At 44.3% G+C, this 23,280-nt stretch overlaps 2 protein-coding genes and 1 long non-coding RNA gene across 11 annotated transcripts in view; 1 reads left to right on the plus strand and 2 right to left on the minus strand.

Annotated features, from left to right (window-relative positions):
• Positions 1 to 375: 375 nt before the first annotated feature.
• On the minus strand, positions 376 to 9,425 carry LOC124044184. 9 transcript variants are annotated; one of them, XR_006840448.1, is made up of 9 exons: positions 8,988 to 9,425; positions 4,471 to 4,574; positions 4,003 to 4,040; positions 3,811 to 3,875; positions 3,511 to 3,577; positions 3,143 to 3,340; positions 2,832 to 2,958; positions 1,891 to 1,962; positions 1,131 to 1,184 (listed from the first exon to the last, which is right to left on the minus strand). XR_006840448.1 is itself a non-coding variant. In XM_046363703.1 (8 exons), the coding sequence occupies exons 1-8, from the start codon at positions 9,234 to 9,236 to the stop codon at positions 1,081 to 1,083; spliced, it is 897 nt and encodes a 298-aa protein (XP_046219659.1). In that variant the 5' UTR covers positions 9,237 to 9,339; the 3' UTR covers positions 376 to 1,080. The 9 variants fall into 9 exon arrangements, 7 of the variants coding, with proteins under 7 accessions (XP_046219659.1, XP_046219663.1, XP_046219665.1 ...); XM_046363703.1 differs by lacking the exon at positions 2,832 to 2,958 and having other exon boundaries at positions 376 to 1,184; positions 8,988 to 9,339; XM_046363707.1 differs by lacking the exon at positions 2,832 to 2,958 and having other exon boundaries at positions 376 to 1,184; positions 8,301 to 9,109.
• LOC124044185 lies at positions 2,351 to 4,775 on the plus strand. The gene is made up of 4 exons (XR_006840449.1): positions 2,351 to 2,397; positions 2,548 to 2,699; positions 2,848 to 2,932; positions 3,137 to 4,775. It is a non-coding gene; the product is annotated as an uncharacterized LOC124044185 (long non-coding RNA).
• A 2,674-nt stretch (positions 9,426 to 12,099) lies between the features above and the next one.
• Positions 12,100 to 23,280, minus strand: part of LOC124044461 (guanine nucleotide exchange factor DBS-like) — a 57,347-nt gene continuing 46,166 nt past the window's right edge. The window contains exons 21-32 of the mRNA XM_046364094.1: positions 22,971 to 23,192; positions 22,332 to 22,424; positions 22,094 to 22,172; positions 21,884 to 21,977; positions 18,567 to 18,652; positions 18,020 to 18,106; positions 17,190 to 17,264; positions 16,818 to 16,898; positions 16,143 to 16,252; positions 15,902 to 16,014; positions 15,647 to 15,750; positions 12,100 to 15,483 (exon numbers count right to left, since the gene is read on the minus strand). Coding sequence (XP_046220050.1) covers positions 15,404 to 15,483; positions 15,647 to 15,750; positions 15,902 to 16,014; positions 16,143 to 16,252; positions 16,818 to 16,898; positions 17,190 to 17,264; positions 18,020 to 18,106; positions 18,567 to 18,652; positions 21,884 to 21,977; positions 22,094 to 22,172; positions 22,332 to 22,424; positions 22,971 to 23,192 — 1,224 coding nt within the window. The 3' untranslated portion in view covers positions 12,100 to 15,403. The remainder of the gene's footprint in view (positions 15,484 to 15,646; positions 15,751 to 15,901; positions 16,015 to 16,142; positions 16,253 to 16,817; positions 16,899 to 17,189; positions 17,265 to 18,019; positions 18,107 to 18,566; positions 18,653 to 21,883; positions 21,978 to 22,093; positions 22,173 to 22,331; positions 22,425 to 22,970; positions 23,193 to 23,280) is intronic.

Consider the following 23,280-nt stretch of genomic DNA (forward strand, 5'->3'; position numbering starts at 1 on the left):
TTGCATCTGTTGGTCAAAGACGCCCTAAAAGGATCTCGTCATGGTCATTTCCATCGATAAAATGCAATGGTGTACCATCACCCCGCCGCCACCATGCGGTTAATTTCAAACCTTGCTGACTTTTGTTACCATCAGGTGTCTCTTAAGCTTATGAATAGTTGGGAAAATATTCAAATTAAAATCAATTAGAGCTCATTTCCGGGTGTTTTATGTTAAACAATGAAAATGTTTAAATATGTTTTTCTCAGAAAAGTTGGGGAACCCTGGTATAACAATACATTCTGAGAAATTATCTTTGCCACTTAGTGGTTTTCTCCCTTTCCACTGTAGAGCATGTGCAGAAACCTTGTAATTTGTACCATTTTCTGTAAAAAATCAAGTTCAGGACATTTTTTAATCTGAAATTATCACAATCCATTTACATAACAAGTTTAATTCATTCTCAGAACATCACAGGTCTCAACTTTACTCTCAAGTATACTATATTAGTGTATTCTAAATAATTTATCTTTTAGTACTAGTGGACATAGTAACCGTCAACTTTTGACTAATTTGCACATTCAGTATATTAGGATATAGTAAGTCTGTTAAGGGTTAGTGAGCATATAACATACAGTACAGAGGGGGAGACTAAGGATCACCTACTAACATAAAAACATCACCAATAACCTCAGAACCAATGTCTGTCAAAAGATTATATTACCAATTTAAGGTATAACATGCCACTCAAGTTAGTGGCCAGGGTGAAAAACTGCATTCAAATGTCAGAGTTCAAATGTCACAGAGTTCAAATGTCACAGAGTTCAAATGTCACAGAGTTCAAATGTCACAGAGTTCAAATGTCACAGAGTTCAAATGTCACAGAGTTCAAGTTTGAACATTGGTAGAAAAATGTCAAATACAAAAGGTTTGAAATATTTACATTTAGGTTAAAAGGAGGGGCCCCGATTTTCCTGACGTGGGGATTGGACCAGGGAAAACTCCAGGTCCTATACCTTCCTAGTTCAGTCAAGTTGTCAGAAAACCCAGGCTCTGGTTATAACACCTTATAAAACTGCTTTGATCTTCAGCGGTGCTCTGTCATGATGAGGTGAAGCTCATGACGCAAGCATCTCTCATTGCAGACCTGGCAGTCCTCACCGCTACAGTCTCTCTCTGTAGCTCCCTCAGTCTCTTATCCATTTCTGGAAAAAGGGAGATAAAAACAGGGCATCAAGGTGACAGCAGTTCTCTGGGCTCTGTCTGACTACTGGCCAGTGGGTGTGACCGATCAGGGTACGAGCCCAGAGGGTCTCCTGCACGCCACATGACTATGTTAGCCCATCGAGCTAAAGCCTATGTAACAGTATAACTTTAGACCGTCCCCTCGCCCATACCCGGGCGCGAACCAGGGACCCACTGCACACAACAGTCACCCACGAAGCATCGTTACCCATCGCTCCACAAAAGCAGCGGGGAACCACTACTTCAAGGTCTCAGAGCAAGTGACGTCACCGATTGAAACGCTATTTAGCGCGCACCGCTAACAAAGCTAGCCGTTTCACATCAGTTACACCTAGGCATTAGCTCGGGAAGATATTCTTCAGGTGTCAGGCAAGGTTACTTGTACTTCCGAACCAGAATCCTGATGAGGAGCTAACTTATGGGGACTTTATTCCATGCACCACAAAGTGTGTCCTTTGTCCTTAAAGGACAATTCCACCCCAAAACTATCTTCTGGTATTTGTTTCATTAGTCCATTGTTGACATCGTCCCCAAATGATTTACTTTTTTCAATTTTTCAAGATATGCAACTTTCAAAATATAGAAAACATCCCCTTTGAAAGATTCACATCTTGAAAACTTGTTTGCTGACAAGCAAAACATTTTGGGGATATTAAAATACTTTACCTTGATCTCTTTTGGTAAAGATCTCTGGCAGCATCCCAGAGGCCTCCAGCACTTTCAGGGTGAGGTTGAAATCTGTGAACACAGGAAATTATTGAGGTTAATATTGTTACGTTCCCCAGTTTCTGTGTTGTGGGTTTGTATGTGTGTTTTTCAGGCTGGCTTCCTGAATTCCAAGCAGCTGATTGGAGCTCTGACCCTGCCCTCGTCAGGGGATTCAGCTGTCTGCAATTACCAACTCCTTCTGCAGCTTGAAAAGCCAGTGTTCCTGTGTATGTCCTGTGTTGGTTGTTAGTCTGGTAAATTTGTTTTTAATATATTTTGTATCCGTAACTTCTGAGGTATGTGTAACAGTTTAGCTAACGCCCCTTTCCTCACCCCTACCTGGGCTCGAACCAGTGACCCTCTGCACACATCAACAACTGACACCCACGAAGCATCGTTACCCATCGCTCCACAAAAACCGCTGCCCTTGCAGAGCAAGGGGAACAACTACTTCAAGGTCTCAGAGTGAGTGACGCCACCGATTGAAAAGCTATTAGCGCGCACCCCGCTAACTAGCTATCCATTTCACATCGGTTACATATGCCAAAAGGACTTAAGTGTTTTTGATTATTGAAATTGTTCACTTTACATGAGTAAATCTGTTTTTGTTCCCAGGAGGAAGGGGAAGGCACCTAGGGAGTGTTTAGGCAAGGGGCCTGCGGGTATACAGATACCCATAGTATATTCACTGTCTAGGCACACTAGGTAATACCTGTGTGGACCACCCCCTGTATTTTGGTTAGCGCGCCAGGTGGCGTTAAGAGCAGGTAGGTAGGACTAACTTTCTTTGCTTTGGTTCCATCCAGCCGCCTTTCCCCACATTTACAGTGTTAAGGATATAAATTCCCTGTTAACGGTAATATTCTCTGCCTCTGCCATCGTTACCCACACCCACATACCTCTTTCACTCCACAGGAAGTTGTGTTCCCTCCTCCAGGAGACGTACGTAACAATTGGGGGCTCATCCGAGATTTGAACCCGGGACCTCTCGCACCCCCAAGTGAGAATCATACCCCTATACTGACACTAACATGAAAATGTATTACTAGCACACGTCCAACAAGGAGCAGTACTACAGTTGACAAGTGTACTTTGAAAACGTGCATGCTCCAGATTAGTTAGCCGACAACGGTACCAAAACGTTTTATCGATAAGGAGTCGGCCGTATCATTCCATTTAGTGTCCTTGTATTCCTCATGTTCAGTCTCACCTTCCTCGCTGGCCTGCTGGGATGCAATCCTCTCAGTGATGATGCTGAGGCGGGAGGCAAACTCCGAGAAGATGAATTGTGTGCAGCCTGCCTGGTGGCACTTCTTGAAAAACTGTGAAGCCAGACTAGTATTGGACCCAGAACCAGATGAGCCAGGAGGCCCCGAATCCCCAGGTGACCCTGAACCACAGCTGGAGTCTGGGGATGGAACAGAAAGGGGAAGAGTCAACTCCTGTTAAGTGTACATTGGATATGTAAATATGTAGGTAAATCAATCATAGTCCAAATGGTACCGCAAATTATTTTCACTTGCTTCACTGTTTAGTTTAGTGCAAACATTCACTGTAGTTCCAACTCCCTCCACACACCTGTTTGGTCTGGGAGGAGAGAGTCCAGTTGTTCTACTTTGATGATGGACAGATGGCTCTTGGAGGACTGCCCAGACAAAGGAAGAGGTTTGAGTAGAAGAAATGAGGAGTAAAGGTGCTGTAGCTTAGCCTGGTCCCAGATCGGTTTGTGCCATCATACCACTCTGTCATGTCAAGCATCATTTCTGGAGTGACAAGAAGTTGAATGATAACAGAAACGGACTGGCACCCAGGCTAACTGCAGCTAACTACAAGAGTAAAAGAAAACTTACTCATTTGAGCAACGCTTTCCCAACTCACCTCCCCATTCTCAAATGCTGGTCCCTCAAGTCCATACTGAAACTCAAACTGCTCTGGAGCCCCACCTACAGCATAAAATAATCAGTATATGAGAGACAACCACAATATTCTTCTTATGAGAATCTGAAAGTCCACACATTTGACTATACGGGACATCTTGGATTGAAACTTAATACAACAACAGAAACCAACCTTCTGTCAAGGCTACCTCTGAAGTATTGGGTTCTTGCCTGGGGGATGTTAAGAACATTAAGAACACAGAAATAGTTTAAAAAAAGGTTAAACCATTAGAACAATGTACAGTCTGGCAAAGGCTTGGCCATAAAAAAAAACTAAAATCACACATTTTATATGAACTAAATATATAACTAGTCTGTCAGATTTGATTATGGTCTCTGACAATCTAATACAGTAGGCCTACACAAACGTGTTACCATTGTTTAAACTTCCAATAACCATGATACACTGAATTGGGGCACTGTCAATGTGTTGACTCCTAGTTGAACCCCTCCTACCAAAACCAATGAGTAAACTGACATTATTAAACTGCAGTGCTTTGTTGTACATGTTTTGTGTGCTGCTATTTTGGCCAGGTCTCTTGCAAAATAGATGTTTAATCTCAAGGACACTAACCTGGTAAAAGTAAATTAAAGTACCCACTTTGACATCCCTCTTTTAGGGTGTGGCTCCTCATCCTCATGTGTGCTCTTCTTGGACAGCTTCTCTTCCTTTATTGCAGCTTCTGTTTTGCTGTTCTTCAACGACTGAAAAATCATTCATACCACAACCATTAACAAAACACATTATGGTATGTCATGTTCCAAATCAGATTGACTATTAACCATGTGAATTTATGCAGCAGAAAGCACTAGTGGGCATAACACACTGAACACAAATACAAAATGCAACATGTAAAGTGATGAGCTGAATTTTTTACATCTATTTTTCCAAACGCACAAAAAGCTTATTTCTCTCAATTTTTGTGCACAAATTTGTTTACATCTGTTAGTAAGCATTTCTACTTTATCAAGATATGCCACATCTGTATGGTAGATGGACTATTGAGAAGCTGATTAAACAGCATGATCATTACACAGGTGGGGACAATGAAAGGCCACGAACATGTGCTGTTTTGTCACACCACCAAACCTGAATAGCCATGTGAATAGCCACGTGAATAGCCACGTGAATAGCCACGTGAATAGCCACGTGAATAGCCACGTGAATAGCCACGTGAATAGCCATGTGAATAGCCATGTGAATAGCCATGTGAATAGCCATGTGAATAGCCATGTGAAATCCATAGATTAGGGCCTAAAAAAAGTTACTTATATGAACTGTATCTCAGTAAAATTGTTGCATGAGGTGTTTATATTTTTGTTCAGTATGTCGTCGCCCACCAGATGTATACCAAACAAGTGGTTGAGCGGTTTTTTGTTTTAAAATTGTACATGTTGTCCCTGAAGATTTTGTTGGGTGGTTTTATAGACTACCCGTAAAACTTTAATAGCCCGGGCATTTATTTACTTCAATCACTGAACACAACCGCTGCGTATTAGAGACAGGCAGCTTATTGAGCCTTTTATTTACTTTACTACCCCCCCCCCAAATATAATTTAGAGCACAGCAAAAACATACAAAATGGACTCCAGCCATTATCACCTTGCTGTAGCTTCATTCACCTCAGTCAATATGGGATTTAACATTCGACAACATGTCACACAATTAGATGCTATGAACTCGCTCAGCACCGGGATTAAAACTAGTTTAGATTCATGTCACATCAAACAGCAGTTACTTAGTCAAAGTCACTGCAGCAAGGAAAATTGGTGGTGTGACATCATCGCCGCAATGGCAAAATGTCACATAGCGACAAATCAAAACAATAGCTGATCTCAATGAAAAATAGTTCTCGAACCCTACTCTCCATAAAGCCAGCCAGCCATAGTTGGTGGTTTAGTAACTATGGGGCAAAACTGACGGGGTTGGCTTAAATTGTCGAAAACACGTGAACTTTATTTTGTCTCCAATGTTTATTGAAAACAAATACGCTTGCACAATGAGCACTTATCTCATATACATTGTTAGTTGTTGGTTTTATTTATTTAACTAGGAAAGTCAGTTGAAAACAAATTATTATTTACAATGACGGCCTACCCTGGCCAAACTAACCCAGACAACGCTGGGCCAATTGTGCACCGCCCCATGGGACTCCCAATCGAACCAGGGTGTGTAGTGACCTCTCTAGCATTGAGATGCAGTGCCTTAGACTACTGTGCCACACGGGAGCGATGGTTACGTAGCTAGCGAAATGTTGCAATATTATGGTATCAAGAACGAGATAAAACTGGCAGAAATGAGCAAGCTATTATTCCCCACACGGAGTTCATTGATGCTAGCAATCTGGCCATCCAGAAACACAAAATAAGGACTTCTGCCCATTGAACCTGTAGTCAACTAACCCATCTAGCTGTACAAACAGCCTTGCCTACTGTTTCTAGGCGTCCACATGGTCCTAAAGTCACCTAACAATACCGCTAAACTGTATTTGCCTTTAAAACCGGGATTGGTTTAGCCTATTTTAAATTGTTAAACTAGGGTATGTCGACTATTAAAAGAGACAGTTAGGCGGTTATTTGAGACAACGTTTCATTTCAGTTTTACCGGTACGCTAATAACATGTACTAATATCCAATGGACAAACTAACATGGTGGATGATGATAATAATAGCTCTCTACTTTACCCCGACGGTCGTTTTTGATTTACGACCCAAAGCTTCTGTTACGGTGGCTGGGTGCTTGTATTTGACGTGGTTTAACATGCGGCCGTTGTTGTATCGGAGTATTGCTTTGCAAAGCCGACATATACACATATCAATTAAATGAAATACATCTAAGATGTACTACTTTGAGCACGTCACCTCGCTTCCGTTTTATGTTGTGACAGCTTTTATCTAGTCAAAACATTTCCTTTTGATCTCTGCTGCACTAGCCAAGTTAAAAAAACACTATTTAGAGTGCGGTTTTAACCGAAGGTCAAATCGATAAGAATAACCAGTTAGATAGCAAAATATATACTTTTCCCCGGCTGGAATTACAAGCGGATATCCGCAAATCCATGTAACGGAAATGTGCGCATGATTATTGAATCGATAGTCATGAATTAATATAATATAACTCCAAGAACTTCATTGGTCGTCTCAAATATAGCTCTTAACATCAGAACATGTATAGCTATTTGGTGCCGACTCTTATACCTGCGGTCTCTTGGGCGCTCCAATATCTATAGCTCCATTGCTTTTGTCTGGTTACCAGCACAGCGTCAGAAAAGACGGATGTCTCAAATTTGTTCTGGTAACGTTAGTCCTTTTCGGAGGTCCAGTTTACCTGATGCCGAGACTCTAAATGCCTTTTCATGCCACTGGTGCTACCTCCTTTACATCTGATATTCCGGTCGCAGTGTTTACATTTTGCCAGTGCCGCTTCTATTCTGTCGAAGCTGTGCCACACAGCTGAACCAAAGCTGGATGAACTTGGTGTAGACATTGTGAATGAAGAAAACAAATAAACAACCAAACCAGCAGAGTAACCTACGGGTTACCTTCACCAAAAGAGCTGCGTGAATGTGAGCGCAGATACTGTATATAATGACGAGATGGTTTGGTCTCCGCCCTAACAATGGAAGTCGTTGTCCCAAAGGCGGGAATGTAGTCGGTTTATCGCTGTATTCCCGCGGATAGATTTGGACGGGAATGAACCCTCTCGCTTCCTCTCTGGTGTGAGTGACCAAAGATTTTCTATTATTTCGACAAGATAGTCGAGTGACCACTAACAATGGAAATACATATAATCAAATATGGAATACAGGCAATATCAGGTGGTACCATTCTAGCAAATGAGAGGGCAGATCCGCGTGTGAACAAGATGCACAACTCCGATAGTTTCTCTCCAAATTGCCACGTGCGTCCACTTTTTTTTATTTCACCTTTATTTAACCAGGTAGGCTAGTTGAGAACAAGTTCTCATTTGCAACTGCGACCTGGCCAAGATAAAGCATAGCAGTGTGAACAGACAACAGAGTTACACATGGAGTAAACAATTAACAAGTCAATAACACAGTGCACCTAACCATTACTAAACTTCGTTTCGATCAAATACGCCTCAAGTAGCAAGCAACTTTCGTTGACCAAAATCGACACTCACTGACCTCCATACAAAAATCCCACTTGTGGTCTTATTTTCGTGGACACATTTCGTGCGGCGTAAACCCTTTCACTACGCTTCTTCCTCTCGAATGACCAAACGTCGCCTATTTACCGTACTAACTGCACTTGGGATCAAAACTAATGACGCATTCTGAATGTATGGCAACCTCTGAGTAATTACGGTTAGGCCTTACAAGCGGAGCTAGAAGATAAAATTGTCTTTGACCAGTCCAGATATCACACTTTTTTTAATGAGTTTGCCTAAGAATGAAATAAAACACTTACAGGAATCTTACCTCGAACGGTCGCCATCAGTTCTCGCTGCGTTTTGATATGTCTTAGCGACAGATCATTTCTAAATGTCTCAACGTGGATGTTGTGCTACCGCTCGTCCGCTTCAGAACAGCCGCACACAGCTTGCATGTCACACTTTCGGAAGATATGTCATTCAAATATCTCCACGTGTGACTTCTATATTTTTACGGTCTCTGCTTCTACATTCCATATCTCACAACTGCTGGTTCTTAGTGTAATGGAAGGATCGTTTGAGCTATCAACTGCAGTCTTTGGTGGCCGTCTGGATCTGCGACATTTCATTGCGCATGTGCTGGGATTAAAGGTTACCGTTTTCACCACTCCACATAGTCGACACATACAAAAGCAACATTTTAAAAATAATAAATAAAGTATTCTGCTTGACAATAGCACGCATTTTATTTTAAGTCTCACACGCACATAGACGAGTCCAATTTCATCCCCCCCAAAATAAAATAAAAATCATAACCGCACAAACTGATCTATCGGACCCGACTGCAAACCGCCATTAGGAAAGACTGCTACCCCAACCCGAACCATGTGGAATTGAACCGACGGCCACAACCCGAGCTAACCACCTTTGTCCTTCCGGCTGCGCATTTTAAGCTCCACGTTTTGCACTACAATTTACTACTGTGCAATCTATAGACGTCTTACCGTGCATTTCTCTATGTGTTTTTTCAAGCTGGAAGTGCCTGTTCTATGGCTGTCATAAGCTAACACCCGCTTGCACTTTTTGCATGCTGCGAATCCATCCACATGTTGTTTGTCAGCGTTAACGATTACTCCAAAATGATCCCAGACATTTGATTTAACTCGTGCCCTGTTTTTCACGATTCTGAGCTCCCTATTTTTAATCTTTTGGGTCAAATTCTGGTTTTCTGTGGTATGTTTTTTGCTTTCCATTTTTTTTCGGTCTTTGGCTGTGCGGGTAGGGTTATCCTGTGGGTTGTTCTCACTGTGTCTGCGCGCTGCATGTGACGTAAACTACCGTAGCAAAGAATAGTTTAGCTGTAGGCTTCTATACGCATTCTAGAATGACATTTACAAGCAATACAAAACCCGATAAGATGCAATAAACACACGTTACAGTGTTAATTTGAGCACTTTTTGGTTGATCTAGGGCTCTATTAGCCCTTGACTCTCAGTTGCATTATATTACACTAGTCATTGGACAAAGGCGTATTTTGTAGGGGGAGATTTAAGAGCCCAGATGCCTGGTCTGAACATTAACACGCATCACACGTGGTACAGTTTTGGAAGCATAAGGACATTTATCTTTATCAGCTAGAAAACAAAAAGTTGAATTGATACAAATGTATGGGGTTAGTGTCCCCCCACGGGCATATCGCCATGTTACAGCACTTTAACGGATAACGGTGCTAATTAGCTGTCTAGCCTACTCTGGAAGTGCAGTTTCGTTGGATGGAGGCACCCATAGCTGTATGGATCTATTCAAATCTGCTACAGTAAGTGTATTTTTTTATTTTAAGTATTCTTTCTCGCTATAAGGGCCATATGTTTCGAAAGCTGTATTTACAAGGGAGACAAGACAATGGTCTCAGACTAGACGTAACGTAGTAAACGTAAATCGGGAAAAGGCAGAACGCCGCCTAGAGTTTGAGAGCTAGGGCTCTATTCAACCTGTAGCGCCGAAGATCCTCTTTATAGCGAGATTGAAAATTAATAGCAATGTTCCCATTGTCACGGAGACGGCATTCACGGGTAAACACAACATATGTAGGCTCAATCGGAAACTAACTTTAGGTGTTTCGATACTTGGGCGATAAGATTTTAATCCAGCCCTTAAGGCTCTATTCAATCATATCTGCTTTAGTCGATATCCGCATAGTGGTTATGTTGGAGGTGGAACTGCATTAAGAGCTGTCAATCAACAAGTGGCTGTTGGCATTGTATCTAAAGTGGACAATGCTAATTGGCTGCACAGTTGCATTAGGAGAAAGTCCATATAGAGAGAGAGGACTCATCTTTGTATCTGTGCCAATATAGCCTCAATACTGTCAGTCACTATATCCATTTGAAGTAGTCAATTTTCTTCTTCACAACAGGCTGATCCCCCTTGATCACCAGGAGGGATTCAGCCAATGAAGTTAATTTTAGTCACATCAACTTTTTATTGCCCAATTAACCTATAGTCACTCTGCCATCAACCAAATGTTTTCAGGGATACCGCTAATTCAACCTAACCCAATTTACCTTTCCCCTGAAAATCTCACTGTCCAACAGGCAGCTTTCTAATACACAGTAACTCTTCACTGTCCAACAGGCAGCTTTCAAATACACAGTAACTCCTCACTGTCCAACAGGCAGCTTTCTAATACGCAGTAACTCCTCACTGTCCAACAGGCAGCTTTCTAATACACAGTAACTCCTCACTGTCCAACAGGCAGCTTTCTAATACACAGTAACTCCTCACTGTCCAACAGGCAGCTTTCTAATACACAGTAACTCCTCACTGTCCAACAGGCAGCTTTCTAATACACAGTTACTCCTCACTGTCCAACAGGCAGCTTTCTAATACACAGTAACTCCTCGCTGTCCAACAGGCAGCTTTCTAATACACAGTAACTCCTCACTGTCCAACAGGCAGCTTTCTAATACACAGTAACTCCTCACTGTCCAACAGGCAGCTTTCTAATACACAGTTACTCCTCACTGTCCAACAGGCAGCTTTCTAATACACAGTTACTCCTCACTGTCCAACAGGCAGCTTTCTAATACACAGTTACTCCTCACTGTCCAACAGGCAGCTTTCTAATACACAGTTACTCCTCACTGTCCAACAGGCAGCTTTCTAATACACAGTAACTCCTCACTGTCCAACAGGCAGCTTTCTAATACACAGTTACTCCTCACTGTCCAACAGGCAGCTTTCTAATACACAGTTACTCCTCACTGTCCAACAGGCAGCTTTCTAATACACAGTAACTCTTCACTGTCCAACCGGCAGCTTTCTAATACACAGTATCTCCTCACTGTCCAACAGGCAGCTTTCTAATACACAGTTACCCCTCACTGTCCAACAGGCAATAAGATAGTCATAGGCCTACCATAGGTCATACTGGTTACTTCCATGGTCACATGTTTGAGGTGACTGGTAACACTCATAGAGCAACAATCTGAAAAGCTAAACAAGGTATACTTTACATTTATTGCATTCATAATCTTTTTATTTAAATAAATAAAGAGTATTGTCTATTTCTAGACAATCAAAGGAACCATGAATCTTGGGGGTAACAGAATTGTAACGGTGACACAGGCCTACAGTACAACAAGACCGGGTACTTAAAAAACACATTGTAGAACACTACATCAATGACTTGATGCTGTCATAACTCAGAACAGTAAATAAATAAAATTCACTATCCATTTAACAAACATTTCCCTTTTTAACAAAATATTACAGGCTACAGAGATGGGCTCCTGGATCACCTCAAGGTCACCCTTGATCGAGCACCGCATATGTGGAAGCTGTGCATCCCAGGACCCCTGTCGGCCCAGTGTGAGAGGCCTGACCTATGCATCCCAGGACCCCTGTCGGCCCAGTGTGAGAGGCCTGACCTATGCATCCCAGGACCCCTGTCGGCCCAGTGTGAGAGGCCTGACCTATGCATCCCAGGACCCCTGTCGGCCCAGTGTGAGAGGCCTGACCTATGCATCCCAGGACCCCTGTCGGCCCAGTGTGAGAGGCCTGACCTATGCATCCCAGGACCCCTGTCGGCCCAGTGTGAGAGGCCCTATGCATCCCAGGACCCCTGTCGGCCCAGTGTGAGAGGCCTGACCTATGCATCCCAGGACCCCTGTCGGCCCAGTGTGAGAGGCCTGACCTATGCATCCCAGGACCCCTGTCGGCCCAGTGTGAGAGGCCTGACCTATGCATCCCAGGACCCCTGTCGGCCCAGTGTGAGAGGCCTGACCTATGCATCCCAGGACCCCTGTCGGCCCAGTGTGAGAGGCCTGACCTATGCATCCCAGGACCCCTGTCGGCCCCAGGACAGTGTGAGAGGCCTGACCTATGCATCCCAGGACCCCTGTCGGCCCAGTGTGAGAGGCCTGACCTATGCATCCCAGGACCCCTGTCGGCCCAGTGTGAGAGGCCTGACCTATGCATCCCAGGACCCCTGTCGGCCCAGTGTGAGAGGCCTGACCTATGCATCCCAGGACCCCTGTCGGCCCAGTGTGAGAGGCCTGACCTATGCATCCCAGGACCCCTGTCGGCCCAGTGTGAGAGGCCTGACAAGGAGGCGGGCCTAGCTATTTGTCTCCCACGTCAATCCTGAGGGTGACTGAAGCCTACTTGATTGAAGTGGGGTATGCGGGTCCCCATTAATCTCTGTAGGTGGTTGAGTTTTCTAAAGTCAAAGTAAATCACGTTTACGTGATGACATCACACTTTGTATTGTTTCTTCAAGCATTCGGACAGGATTGCAGCGTTACAAATTGTATGAGTCAAAGGGTCCTGCACACTGTTGGGTGGCCGGGTGCCCATATAAGGCATATGGCTCTAATGTATTTCTTAAATGTCAAATGATGTCTCATCATTATTTCTCACCATCATTTATGTTGATCAATATTTCGGTTGTGCTGGCCTAATCTGTAAATGATCAAATAAATGTCTGATCAATACATACAATTCTGAATATATTGTTATTTATAATGCTAATGAAGAGGCACCAATAAATTGTCCAGTACACTCATTATATGCTGTTTTCATATACATACCTTTATGTCTACGCTTCTAAGGTGTCTCGGGCTTTACTAATTATTGTGAAGAAATGTATTCTGTAATTAGTTACAAAACAATAGTCTGACTAAACTTCATATGGAGAAAAGGAATGCTGTATTCTATTTTGGAAACATCTGTCTTTGTTATTGGACTCATATATGCATAAACACAGTGCATCTGTACACCAAGAATGATATGTAAATGTGAAACATGTCAGGAACATGAGCCAGTTCTCTTGGCCATGAGAGCATTTTGCAGAGAAAATGGGTTGTGAATTACAATTTAGGTAAGGATTGTTTACCTTGTTACCAGGCGACGACCACAAGGGCGTTTTCTCATTCAAGGGGAGCTCATGAATATAAGCTCTCCTCCCTCTCAGCCTGTTCTTTCAGGCTTCCCGATAGTTAGAGATGAGAGAGAGTACAATTTCTTCAATTCTGAGCATTTTAATGGTGTAAAAATATTATGGGGGATGTTTTTGTCATGCAAAGGCTATTTTTGCTTGGGAAATAGGATGATTTAGGAGAAATTGTAGAACTAGGCAGGGTTTAGGGTCATCATTAGTTGACACAAAGTCCTTTTTAATACAAAAAAAACAGACAATGCTGACAGAATTTCTGATTTCTTAAAGAAAATAGTGAGGTAATAAACAATATCTTTATAAATGATTGTAAAGCAATAAATAATTTAAGACTGTATACTGGATACTGAGTTATTAACAAAAGGAGAAAAGTACACATGGAGAAATGCCCGTAAAATGACTAGCATACATCCAAAGTCATGTTTAATACATGTGACTGGACAACCTATATCCAAAGTCATGTTTAATACATGTGTGACTGGACAGCCTATATCCAAGTCATGTTTAATACATGTGACTGGACAGCCTATATCCAAAGTCATGTTTAATACATGTGACTGGACAGCCTATATCCAAAGTCATGTTTAATACATGTGACTGGACAGCCTATATCCAAAGTCATGTTTAATACATGTGTGACTGGACAGCCTATATCCAAAGTCATGTTTAATACATGTGTGACTGGACAGCCGTAGGAGTGGATGAAAAAGGGATCTCAAAGTTATTTGACGAGGACAACCAACAGTGAATACTGTGACTGCTCTGTCTGAATCACAGGAGGTTGGAGGCACCTTAATTGGGGAGGACAAGGCTCAAAGTAATGGCTGGAACTGAATAAATGGTTTCCATGCATTTGATACTATTCCATTCATTATATTCCAGGCCTTTTTATGAGTAGTCCTCCCCTCAGCAGCCTCCTGTGGTCTGAGTCATACAAAACTAATGTTGTAGGACAGGGTAAGCTAATTAAGAGGACAAGGGGGTGGAAGGCCAAGCAAGATAGAAATAGTAGAGAGAGATTACATTACAGAGATAGAAATATGTAGAATAACATGTTTATCAAAGTACATAACTAGTCATTCACATCCCTCAGCTTTCAAATACACAGTTACCCCCACTGTCCAACAGGCAATAAGATAGTCATAGGCCTACCATAGGTCATACTGGTTACTTCCATGGTCACATGTTTGAGGTGACTGGTAACACTCATAGAGCAACAATCTGAAAAGCTAAACAAGGTATACTTTACATTCATTGCATTCATAATCTTTTTTATTTACAATAACTTTCTATTTGAAAAATACGAAGAGTCTTGTCTATTTCTAGACAGTCAAAGGTACCATGATGTGGACCAACAGAACTATAACAGTGACACAGGCCTACAGTACAACAAGACCGGTCAACACGATCCATGTCATTACTGACACCTGATCAGATTCATAGAATTAGAATTCTAATTCATTCTAGAATGTTATTCAAATTCTATTGGTTATGCCAGGTTCCAGCTTGTCCATAGCATTTTGTCTGCCGTAGTGCCATTGATATTAGCCAGCCTCAGGTCTGCTTGCACAGCTGACGGTCAGATCTAGGAACAGTTCACCTTCCATCAATCCTAGACCTCATACTCCACTTGCTCATCCTGTGGATGTGTGGATAGATGGATGAATGTAGCTTCTTTCTACAAACACTGCACTGTGTCTCTACAATTACACCAGGGCACCAGATCCATTCTCTAATCAATGACACTACTATCTATAGACTGGTCACTGGAACATTGGCATTAGTTGGCATTTTCTTGAAGTGGCTGACCAGCATCCTAATCCAGGGGCTTTCCTCTGGGTAAGGAGAGGCTAAATTGGGTTATGGGTGGGGAAGAAAGTACTGCTTTGTTGGGGGAGCCACCAGCTGGTGCTGTAGCTGTCGGCTCTGGAGACCAGGGGCGGCCTGATGTGGCCAGGGAAGGGTTCAGGGCTGGATGTCAAAGGAGCTGGTGTTGGTCTCACAGCAGCTGGATGAAGTGCTGAGGTTCCCTGAGCCACTGCCCTCTGTAATATATATATATATATACATACAGGGAGAGAGAGGTTAGAGGAGATGGCTTAGGAGAGATGCTCACACAGAGAGAGGTTAGAGGAGATGGCGTAGGAGAGATACACACACATACACACACACACACATAATTGTACCTAGATGGAGAGGAGGTTGTACCTGAGCTGGTGAGAGACTGGCAGGACGTGGACTCTCCAATCAGGGTGTCAAGGTTGGCAGCAGCCACCCAGCCCTCCTGCTTAGTCTTCAGATTCTTCACAAACCTACAGAAACACACACAACCCAGTCAGCCCAATCAGCACTTAGCTATCTTTGCTACCTACTATGATGTGTCCTAATGAATATTACCCTGCTGGAATAGACTAGTGTGATAGTGTGATTGTGTGAAACCCAGTGTCGAGGTAATATCCTCACCACTGGCCATCTTCTCCCTCCTTGATCAGCTGAACTGTTTCACCACTCTTGACTGACAGATCCTGGGTGCTGCACTTCTCATAGTCAGACATCACTGTGTACTTCCCTGCACACTGCGCACCGTCAAGATAGGGTGTTACATTGTATGTACGATTGTAAACTATTCTTTTAAAACGGTTTGTACGTGGCGCTACAAAACAGCTTGGAGTGGATGACAATCATCACACAGATACACACTCACCAGTTTCTTTCCCCCCTCATCCTCAGGGTCAGAGGTTAGGGGCTCTTCAGTGCTAGAGTACCCATCATTCTCCTCGTTGGCATCCAATGAGAGAGAGCCCTTGGTCCATCCTAGAGGAGGAAGGGAGAGGGGACATAAGAGTATGGTGTGGAGAGAGAGCGACACACACACACACACACACACACACACACACACACACACACACACACACACACACACACACACACACACACACACACACACACACACACACACACACACACACACACACACACACACACACACACACACACACACACACACACACACACACACACACAGAGTGAGAGCAGGCACTGCAGCAACTTCTGCTTGACCAGATACAGTCAGTGACGGGGTGGACAACAATCAGAGAGAACAGGACCAAGTCCAGTGGAACTCAACCATAAAGCCATCAGTGAGCCTACAGTAATCGTGCTGGACCATTCAGAACCGCAACACCACTAAGCAACCAGGAAAGTGCCCGTTTCTTGATAAATATATTGCATGTGTATACACACACTCAGGCCTGGGAACACAGTGTGTAGGGAGTGAGAGAGACGAGGGGCAAACCTCTCAAGGAAATTTGGCAGCCATTTTGTGATCATTCCACATTTCAATAGTCTCAACCAGTCCAGTCGAGTGCTGTACGTTTACCTCTCCTCTTGGTCTGTAAGAGACTCGAGGTGCTGAGCCACCTGACTCGGCCCAGGTGGAGGTGAGCGTAAGGGTCTGGGTCTGAGAGAGAGATAGATACACACGACCGCAATGAAACACAGTCAAAGGGATAGACCGCAGCGAACGTGCTCAACCACTGTAAATGACCGAGCGTGGTAACTACGACCACTGTTGCCTGTCAGTCAACACAATGTGTCATACATTCCCTGATGAACCATGTTCTCTTTGTCTGAGGGGAGAAACTGCTGTGTGTAAAAAAATCACCCTGACCAAACACGGTCAAAAGGATCAAATACAGTGACCGTGGTCGACCACAGAGTCAGGGAATAGAGTTATTATGGGATGGTGTACCTTTGAAGCCGAACGGAGTGGGATCACTCTTTATCTCATGACGTTTGGTTTTATGGTCAGGGCTTGTGGGAGAACCTAGCCGAATAGAAGAGAAGAGAGTGAAGAGGAGCAGCTAGACACTATCAGGAAGTAGAAATCAGTAGTAGCACATCTTTAAAGTGGAAGTTACAGGAAGTATGTCTACTCTGTCAGTAGTAGCTCATCTTTAAAGTGGAAGTTACAGGAAGTATGTCTACTCTGTCAGTAGTAGCACATCTTTAAAGTGGAAGTTACAGGAAGTATGTCTACTCTGTCAGTAGTAGCACATCTTTAAAGTGGAAGTTACAGGAAGTATGTCTACTCTGTCAGTAGTAGCACATCTTTAAAGTGGAAGTTACATGAAGTATGTCTACTCTGTCAGTAGTAGCACATCTTTAAAGTGGAAGTTACAGGAAGTATGTCTACTCTGTCAGTAGTAGCACATCTTTAAAGTGGAAGTTACAGGAAGTATGTCTACGCTGTCAGTAGTAGCACACACCACAGGGGTGAAAAACAGAGATACATGGTCTGAAGTGGTCAATTTACTATCAGCTACAGTATAGCTCTAATTGGTCGGGTAAAGCTATGGGCCGAAGTTACCTCTCTAGACGCTAATCTGTACCTGGCAGAGAGAGAGGCATCCTGGGTAAAGTTAAGCTTTTTTTGTCAGGAGGTGAGAAGTCTGTGGAAGGAAGCATGCCATTTTTTTCATGTTGTATTCTACAGTGCTGACATTAGCCTTGTAAAGCCCTGTCATGATGTAGTAACATAAAGTACTATGGTAGCCCCTGGTGGCGAGACAGTGCTATTACCTTTGCTGAAGTTGCTGAAGCCCTGCAAGGTAAAACGCTTTTTAGCCACTGCTGCTCTGTTAAAGGTAGGACTGGTCACTGCCCCGTCTGGGCCAGGAGAAGGAGAGGAGCAGGGTAGAGAGGGCAGGAGGGAGAGGAGCAGGGTAGAGAGGGCAGGAGGGAGAGGAGCAGGGTAGAGAGGGCAGGAGGGAGAGGCGAGTGGGATGAGAAACAGAAGAGTGACAGGAAGAGGCATGCGAGTTATAATAAAAGGGAGCGAAAGATAGAAAGTGCAGTGATGAGAGAAAGACATCCAAAATAGAAAGAAGAGACCACATAGGGAAAAGGGTGTAAGAGGGGAAAGTGAAGAGAAAGATTAGTCATCTCATCAAAGAGGGAGAAGCAAAGTTGAGTAAAGTGTAAAAGTCAGAAGGTAGTGTTGTTTAGATTAACAAGGGGAGCTTTAGTAAAGTGATAAGTATTAGACCCAGTTGAAAGGTGTTGTTCTGAGCTGGGTTTGCGTTATACAGCTGACGCTCCTACCCTCCCACCCCCCCTCTCTGTTCACCTTTGGTTATTGGGGAGGAGTTAGCGTCGGGGCTGCTGGGTTCTCCCTTCTTCACTTTCATGCTCCTCTCCCCTCTTCTAAATGAACTGGGGGAAACAGGAGGATGAAACAGTCAGAAACACACTGCAACCCACAGAGGGTACACAACATGTTGTGTTCAGGTTATAACGATGATCAATCCTGCACCCACAAAACCCAGAACCATGTGATTTATACTAGACTGGAAAATAAATCCTTCTCATTGGTGCAAGAGAGGCGAAGACAAGTTGCTTGGCCACCCAGACTCCTTGTTCCGGCCAAACGCTATGTCATGCCTCGTACGTTAGTGTCTTCTCCACAATCAGTCTGGATCTAAGTACCTCCCCGACCCAATTCTCATACTTGACTAAAAGTAAAGATGCCTTAATAGAAAATTACTCAAGTAAAAGTGAAAGTCACCCAGTAAAATACTACTTGAGTAAAAGTCAAAGTATTTGGATTTAAATATACTTACTTATCAAAAGAAAATGTAATTGCGAAAATAAACTAAAGTATCAAAAGTAAAAGTATAAATAATTTCACATTCCTTAAATTATTAAGCCAGTGGTTCCCAACCTTTGTCAGTTACTGTACCACCAACGGAATGTTACTCTATACCACCAACTGAATGTTACTCTGTTCCACCAACTGAATGTTACTCTGTACCACCAACTGAATGTTACTCTGTACCACCAACTGAATGTTACTCTGTTCCACCAACTGAATGTTACTCTGTTCCACCAACTGAATGTTACTCTGTACCACCAACTGAATGTTACTCTGTACCACCAACTGAATGTTACTCTGTTCCACCAACTGAATGTTACTCTGTACCACCAACTGAATGTTACTCTGTTCCACCAACTGAATGTTACTCTGTACCACCAACTGAATGTTACTCTGTACCACCAACTGAATGTTACTCTGTACCACCAACTGAATGTTACTCTATACCACCAACTGAATGTTACTCTGTACCACCAACGGAATGCTGCTCTGTACCACCAACGGAATGTTACTCTGTACCACCAACTGAATGTTACTCTGTGCCACCAACTGAATGTTGCTCTATACCACCAACTGAATGTTGCTCTGCCCGGAGGACCCCTGAAGTAGCCCCTCATGTGCATTTTACCAGCAGGCTATTGGTCTCATGATTCTTCTCTAGTACCCCCTGTGGATAAGCCCAGTACCCCCAGGTGTCCTAGTACCCCCTGTGGATAGACCCAGTACCCCCTGTGGATAGGCCCAGTACCCCCAGGTGTCCCAGTACCCCATGTGGATAGACCCAGTACCCCCAGGTGTCCCAGTACCCCCTGTGGATAGACCCAGTACCCCCTGTGGATAGACCCAGTACCCCCTGTGGATAGACCCAGTACCCCTGTGGATAGACCCAGTACCCCATGTGGATAGACCCAGTACCCCCAGGTGTCCCAGTACCCCCTGTGGATAGACCCAGTACCCCCTGTGGATAGGCGCAGTACCCCCAGGTGTCCCAGTACCCCATGTGGATAGACCCAGTACCCCCAGGTGTCCTAGTACCCCCTGTGGATATGCTCAGTGCCCTCAGGGGACCTAGTACCCCTGGTTGGGAACCACTCTATTAAGCAAACCAGACAGCACAATTTGTATTTACGGATAGCAAGGGGCACATTCAAACACTCAGACATAATTTACAAACAAAGCATTTGTGTTTAGTGAGTCCGCCAGATCATAGACAGCTGTGTTCCCTTTAGGGATTTCAGCTTTAAGGCATGAGGAAGTAAAGGACAGAGGATGGAGCTGGGCTGATGAGGTATGGACTGTAGGGGATGAGGGGCAGAGGGGTGAGTCAGTGGTGCTGTGTTCCCTTTAGGGATGTCAGCTTTAAGGCATGAGGAAGTGAAGGAGAGAGGATGGAGCTGGGATGATGAGGTATGGAGGTATGAGGAAGTGAAGGAGAGAGGATGGAGCTGGGATGATGAGGTATGGAGGTATGAGGAAGTGAAGGAGAGAGGATGGAGCTGGGATGATGAGGTATGGAGGTATGAGGAAGTGAAGGAGAGAGGATGGAGCTGGGATGATGAGGTATGGAGGTATGAGGAAGTGAAGGAGAGAGGATGGAGCTGGGATGATGAGGTATGGAGGTATGAGGAAGTGAAGGAGAGAGGATGGAGCTGGGATGATGAGGTATGGAGGTATGAGGAAGTGGAGGAGAGAGGATGGAGCTGGGATGATGAGGTATGGAGGTATGAGGAAGTGAAGGAGAGAGGATGGAGCTGGGATGATGAGGTATGGAGGTATGAGGAAGTGAAGGAGAGAGGATGGAGCTGGGATGATGAGGTATGGAGGTATGAGGAAGTGAAGGAGAGAGGATGGAGCTGGGATGATGAGGTATGGAGGTATGAGGAAGTGAAGGAGAGAGGATGGAGCTGGGATGATGAGGTATGGAGGTATGAGGAAGTGAAGGAGAGAGGATGGAGCTGGGATGATGAGGTATGGAGGTATGAGGAAGTGAAGGAGAGAGGATGGAGCTGGGATGATGAGGTATGGAGGTATGAGGAAGTGAAGGAGAGAGGATGGAGCTGGGATGATGAGGTATGGAGGTATGAGGAAGTGAAGGAGAGAGGATGGAGCTGGGATGATGAGGTATGGAGGTATGAGGAAGTGAAGGAGAGAGGATGGAGCTGGGATGATGAGGTATGGAGGTATGAGGAAGTGAAGGAGAGAGGATGGAGCTGGGATGATGAGGTATGGAGGTATGAGGAAGTGAAGGAGAGAGGATGGAGCTGGGATGATGAGGTATGGAGGTATGAGGAAGTGAAGGAGAGAGGATGGAGCTGGGATGATGAGGTATGGAGGTATGAGGAAGTGAAGGAGAGAGGATGGAGCTGGGATGATGAGGTATGGAGGTATGAGGAAGTGAAGGAGAGAGGATGGAGCTGGGATGATGAGGTATGGAGGTATGAGGAAGTGAAGGAGAGAGGATGGAGCTGGGATGATGAGGTATGGAGGTATGAGGAAGTGAAGGAGAGAGGATGGAGCTGGGATGATGAGGTATGGAGGTATGAGGAAGTGAAGGAGAGAGGATGGAGCTGGGATGATGAGGTATGGAGGTATGAGCATTGGGTATATGTTGTTAGATATGTTAGATATCACCAGTTAGATTTACTGCACTGTCGGAGCTGGAAGAACAAGCATTTCGCTACACCCTCAATAACACCTGCTAATCACGTGTATGTGACCAATAAAATGTGATTTGGTATGGAACAAGTGTGGGAGAGGTTCAGTGATAGGTCAATATGGGTCAGGTGACTGACCCAAGGCTGACAGGTTCTCCAGCGGTAGGAGGGAACTGGAACAGTCCGTCTGACGACCTCTGTTGGCTGGCTTCTGGAAGACATGCAGGGAGATCTACCACAGTCCCACCTTATCATGAGCACTGAACAATGTAACACTCAATGTAATTAGAATAGAATACACTCTAAGTATTAGAAAGAAAACAAATAATATATGACCCCCAGGTCTACCTCTGAAGGCCTCCAGCTGTGTTGTCAGAACCTTCCGGATCTCGTTCACCCATGTGGTTTTCACCTCAGTCGTCGGGGCCTGAATTACAACGATGAAACCCATTACTGGTTTGTGCAGATATATGTGTTACATTCCAAACAGAGTCCGATGTGATTTGTGTGTCATTGTAAAAAATAAATACATTGTCATGTAATCTATAGCAGTTGAATGGACAGGGTTTGAGTGCTGGTCACGCACCTGCACAATGTACACCTCCTCCCGTGAGTTGCACCAGACCTCAAACTTCTTGTTGTCACCTTTGGCATTCTCAGTGATGCCCACAGCACTCATCTGGTAGAGGGCATACCATGTTGGAAAATGTTACCATCTAAAGCATCTATTTTAACTCACTTGCAATATCAAACACTTGGTAAGACCGACAGACACACAACACAGACAGACACACAACACAGACAGACAGACAGACAGACAGACAGACAGACAGACAGACAGACAGACAGACAGACAGACAGACAGACAGACAGACAGACAGACAGACAGACAGACAGACAGACAGACAGACAGACAGACAGACAGACAGACAGACAGACAGACAGACAGACAGACAGACAGACAGACAGACAGACAGACAGACAGACAGACAGACAGACAGACAGACAGACAGACAGACAGACAGACAGACAGACAGACAGACAGACAGACAGACAGACAGACAGACAGACAGACAGACAGACAGACAGACAGACAGACAGACAGACAGACAACACAGACAGACACACAACACAGACAGACACACAACACAGACAGACAGACACACAACACAGACAGACAGACAGACAGACAACACAGACAGACAGACAGACAGGACAGACTCACACTAAGGGACTGTTTGAAGCTGTAGGACGGGGCTTTCTCGTAGCCCTCCCCATTCTCTTCGCGTCTCTTACAGAAGAGCAGGGCTTTCTCGTGCAGGAACAGGTGTCTCTGCATAGGCTTGAAGCGGGCCATGTCCTTGACCTTGGCGTGACCTTTCTTGTGTTCCGTCCACACGCTGAATGACCCCTGCATCAGCAGCCGGCCCAGGTCACCCAGGTGACCCTATCAGAAGAGGGGTCACAGGTCAGGAGAAAGTTAATGTGCCATCATAAGCTATGGTGCTGCTGACTCATGTAATATTGACATATCT

Source organism: Oncorhynchus gorbuscha, linkage group LG09 (genome assembly GCF_021184085.1).
Source record: "Oncorhynchus gorbuscha isolate QuinsamMale2020 ecotype Even-year linkage group LG09, OgorEven_v1.0, whole genome shotgun sequence".
NCBI lineage: Eukaryota > Metazoa > Chordata > Actinopteri > Salmoniformes > Salmonidae > Oncorhynchus > Oncorhynchus gorbuscha.

Excerpts from the sequence above, each read along its gene's own strand:
- LOC124044184 (XM_046363703.1), bottom strand. The coding sequence starts at position 9,236 with ATGGAAAGCAAAAAACATACCACAGAAAACCAGAATTTGACCCAAAAG. Across the intron at positions 3,578-3,810 it reads CAGCATTTGAGAATGGGGAG|TCCTCCAAGAGCCATCTGTC; the intron begins GTGAGTTGGGAA and ends TTGTCTGGGCAG. Across the intron at positions 3,341-3,510 it reads TCTCCTCCCAGACCAAACAG|ACTCCAGCTGTGGTTCAGGG; the intron begins GTGTGTGGAGGG and ends TTCCATCCCCAG.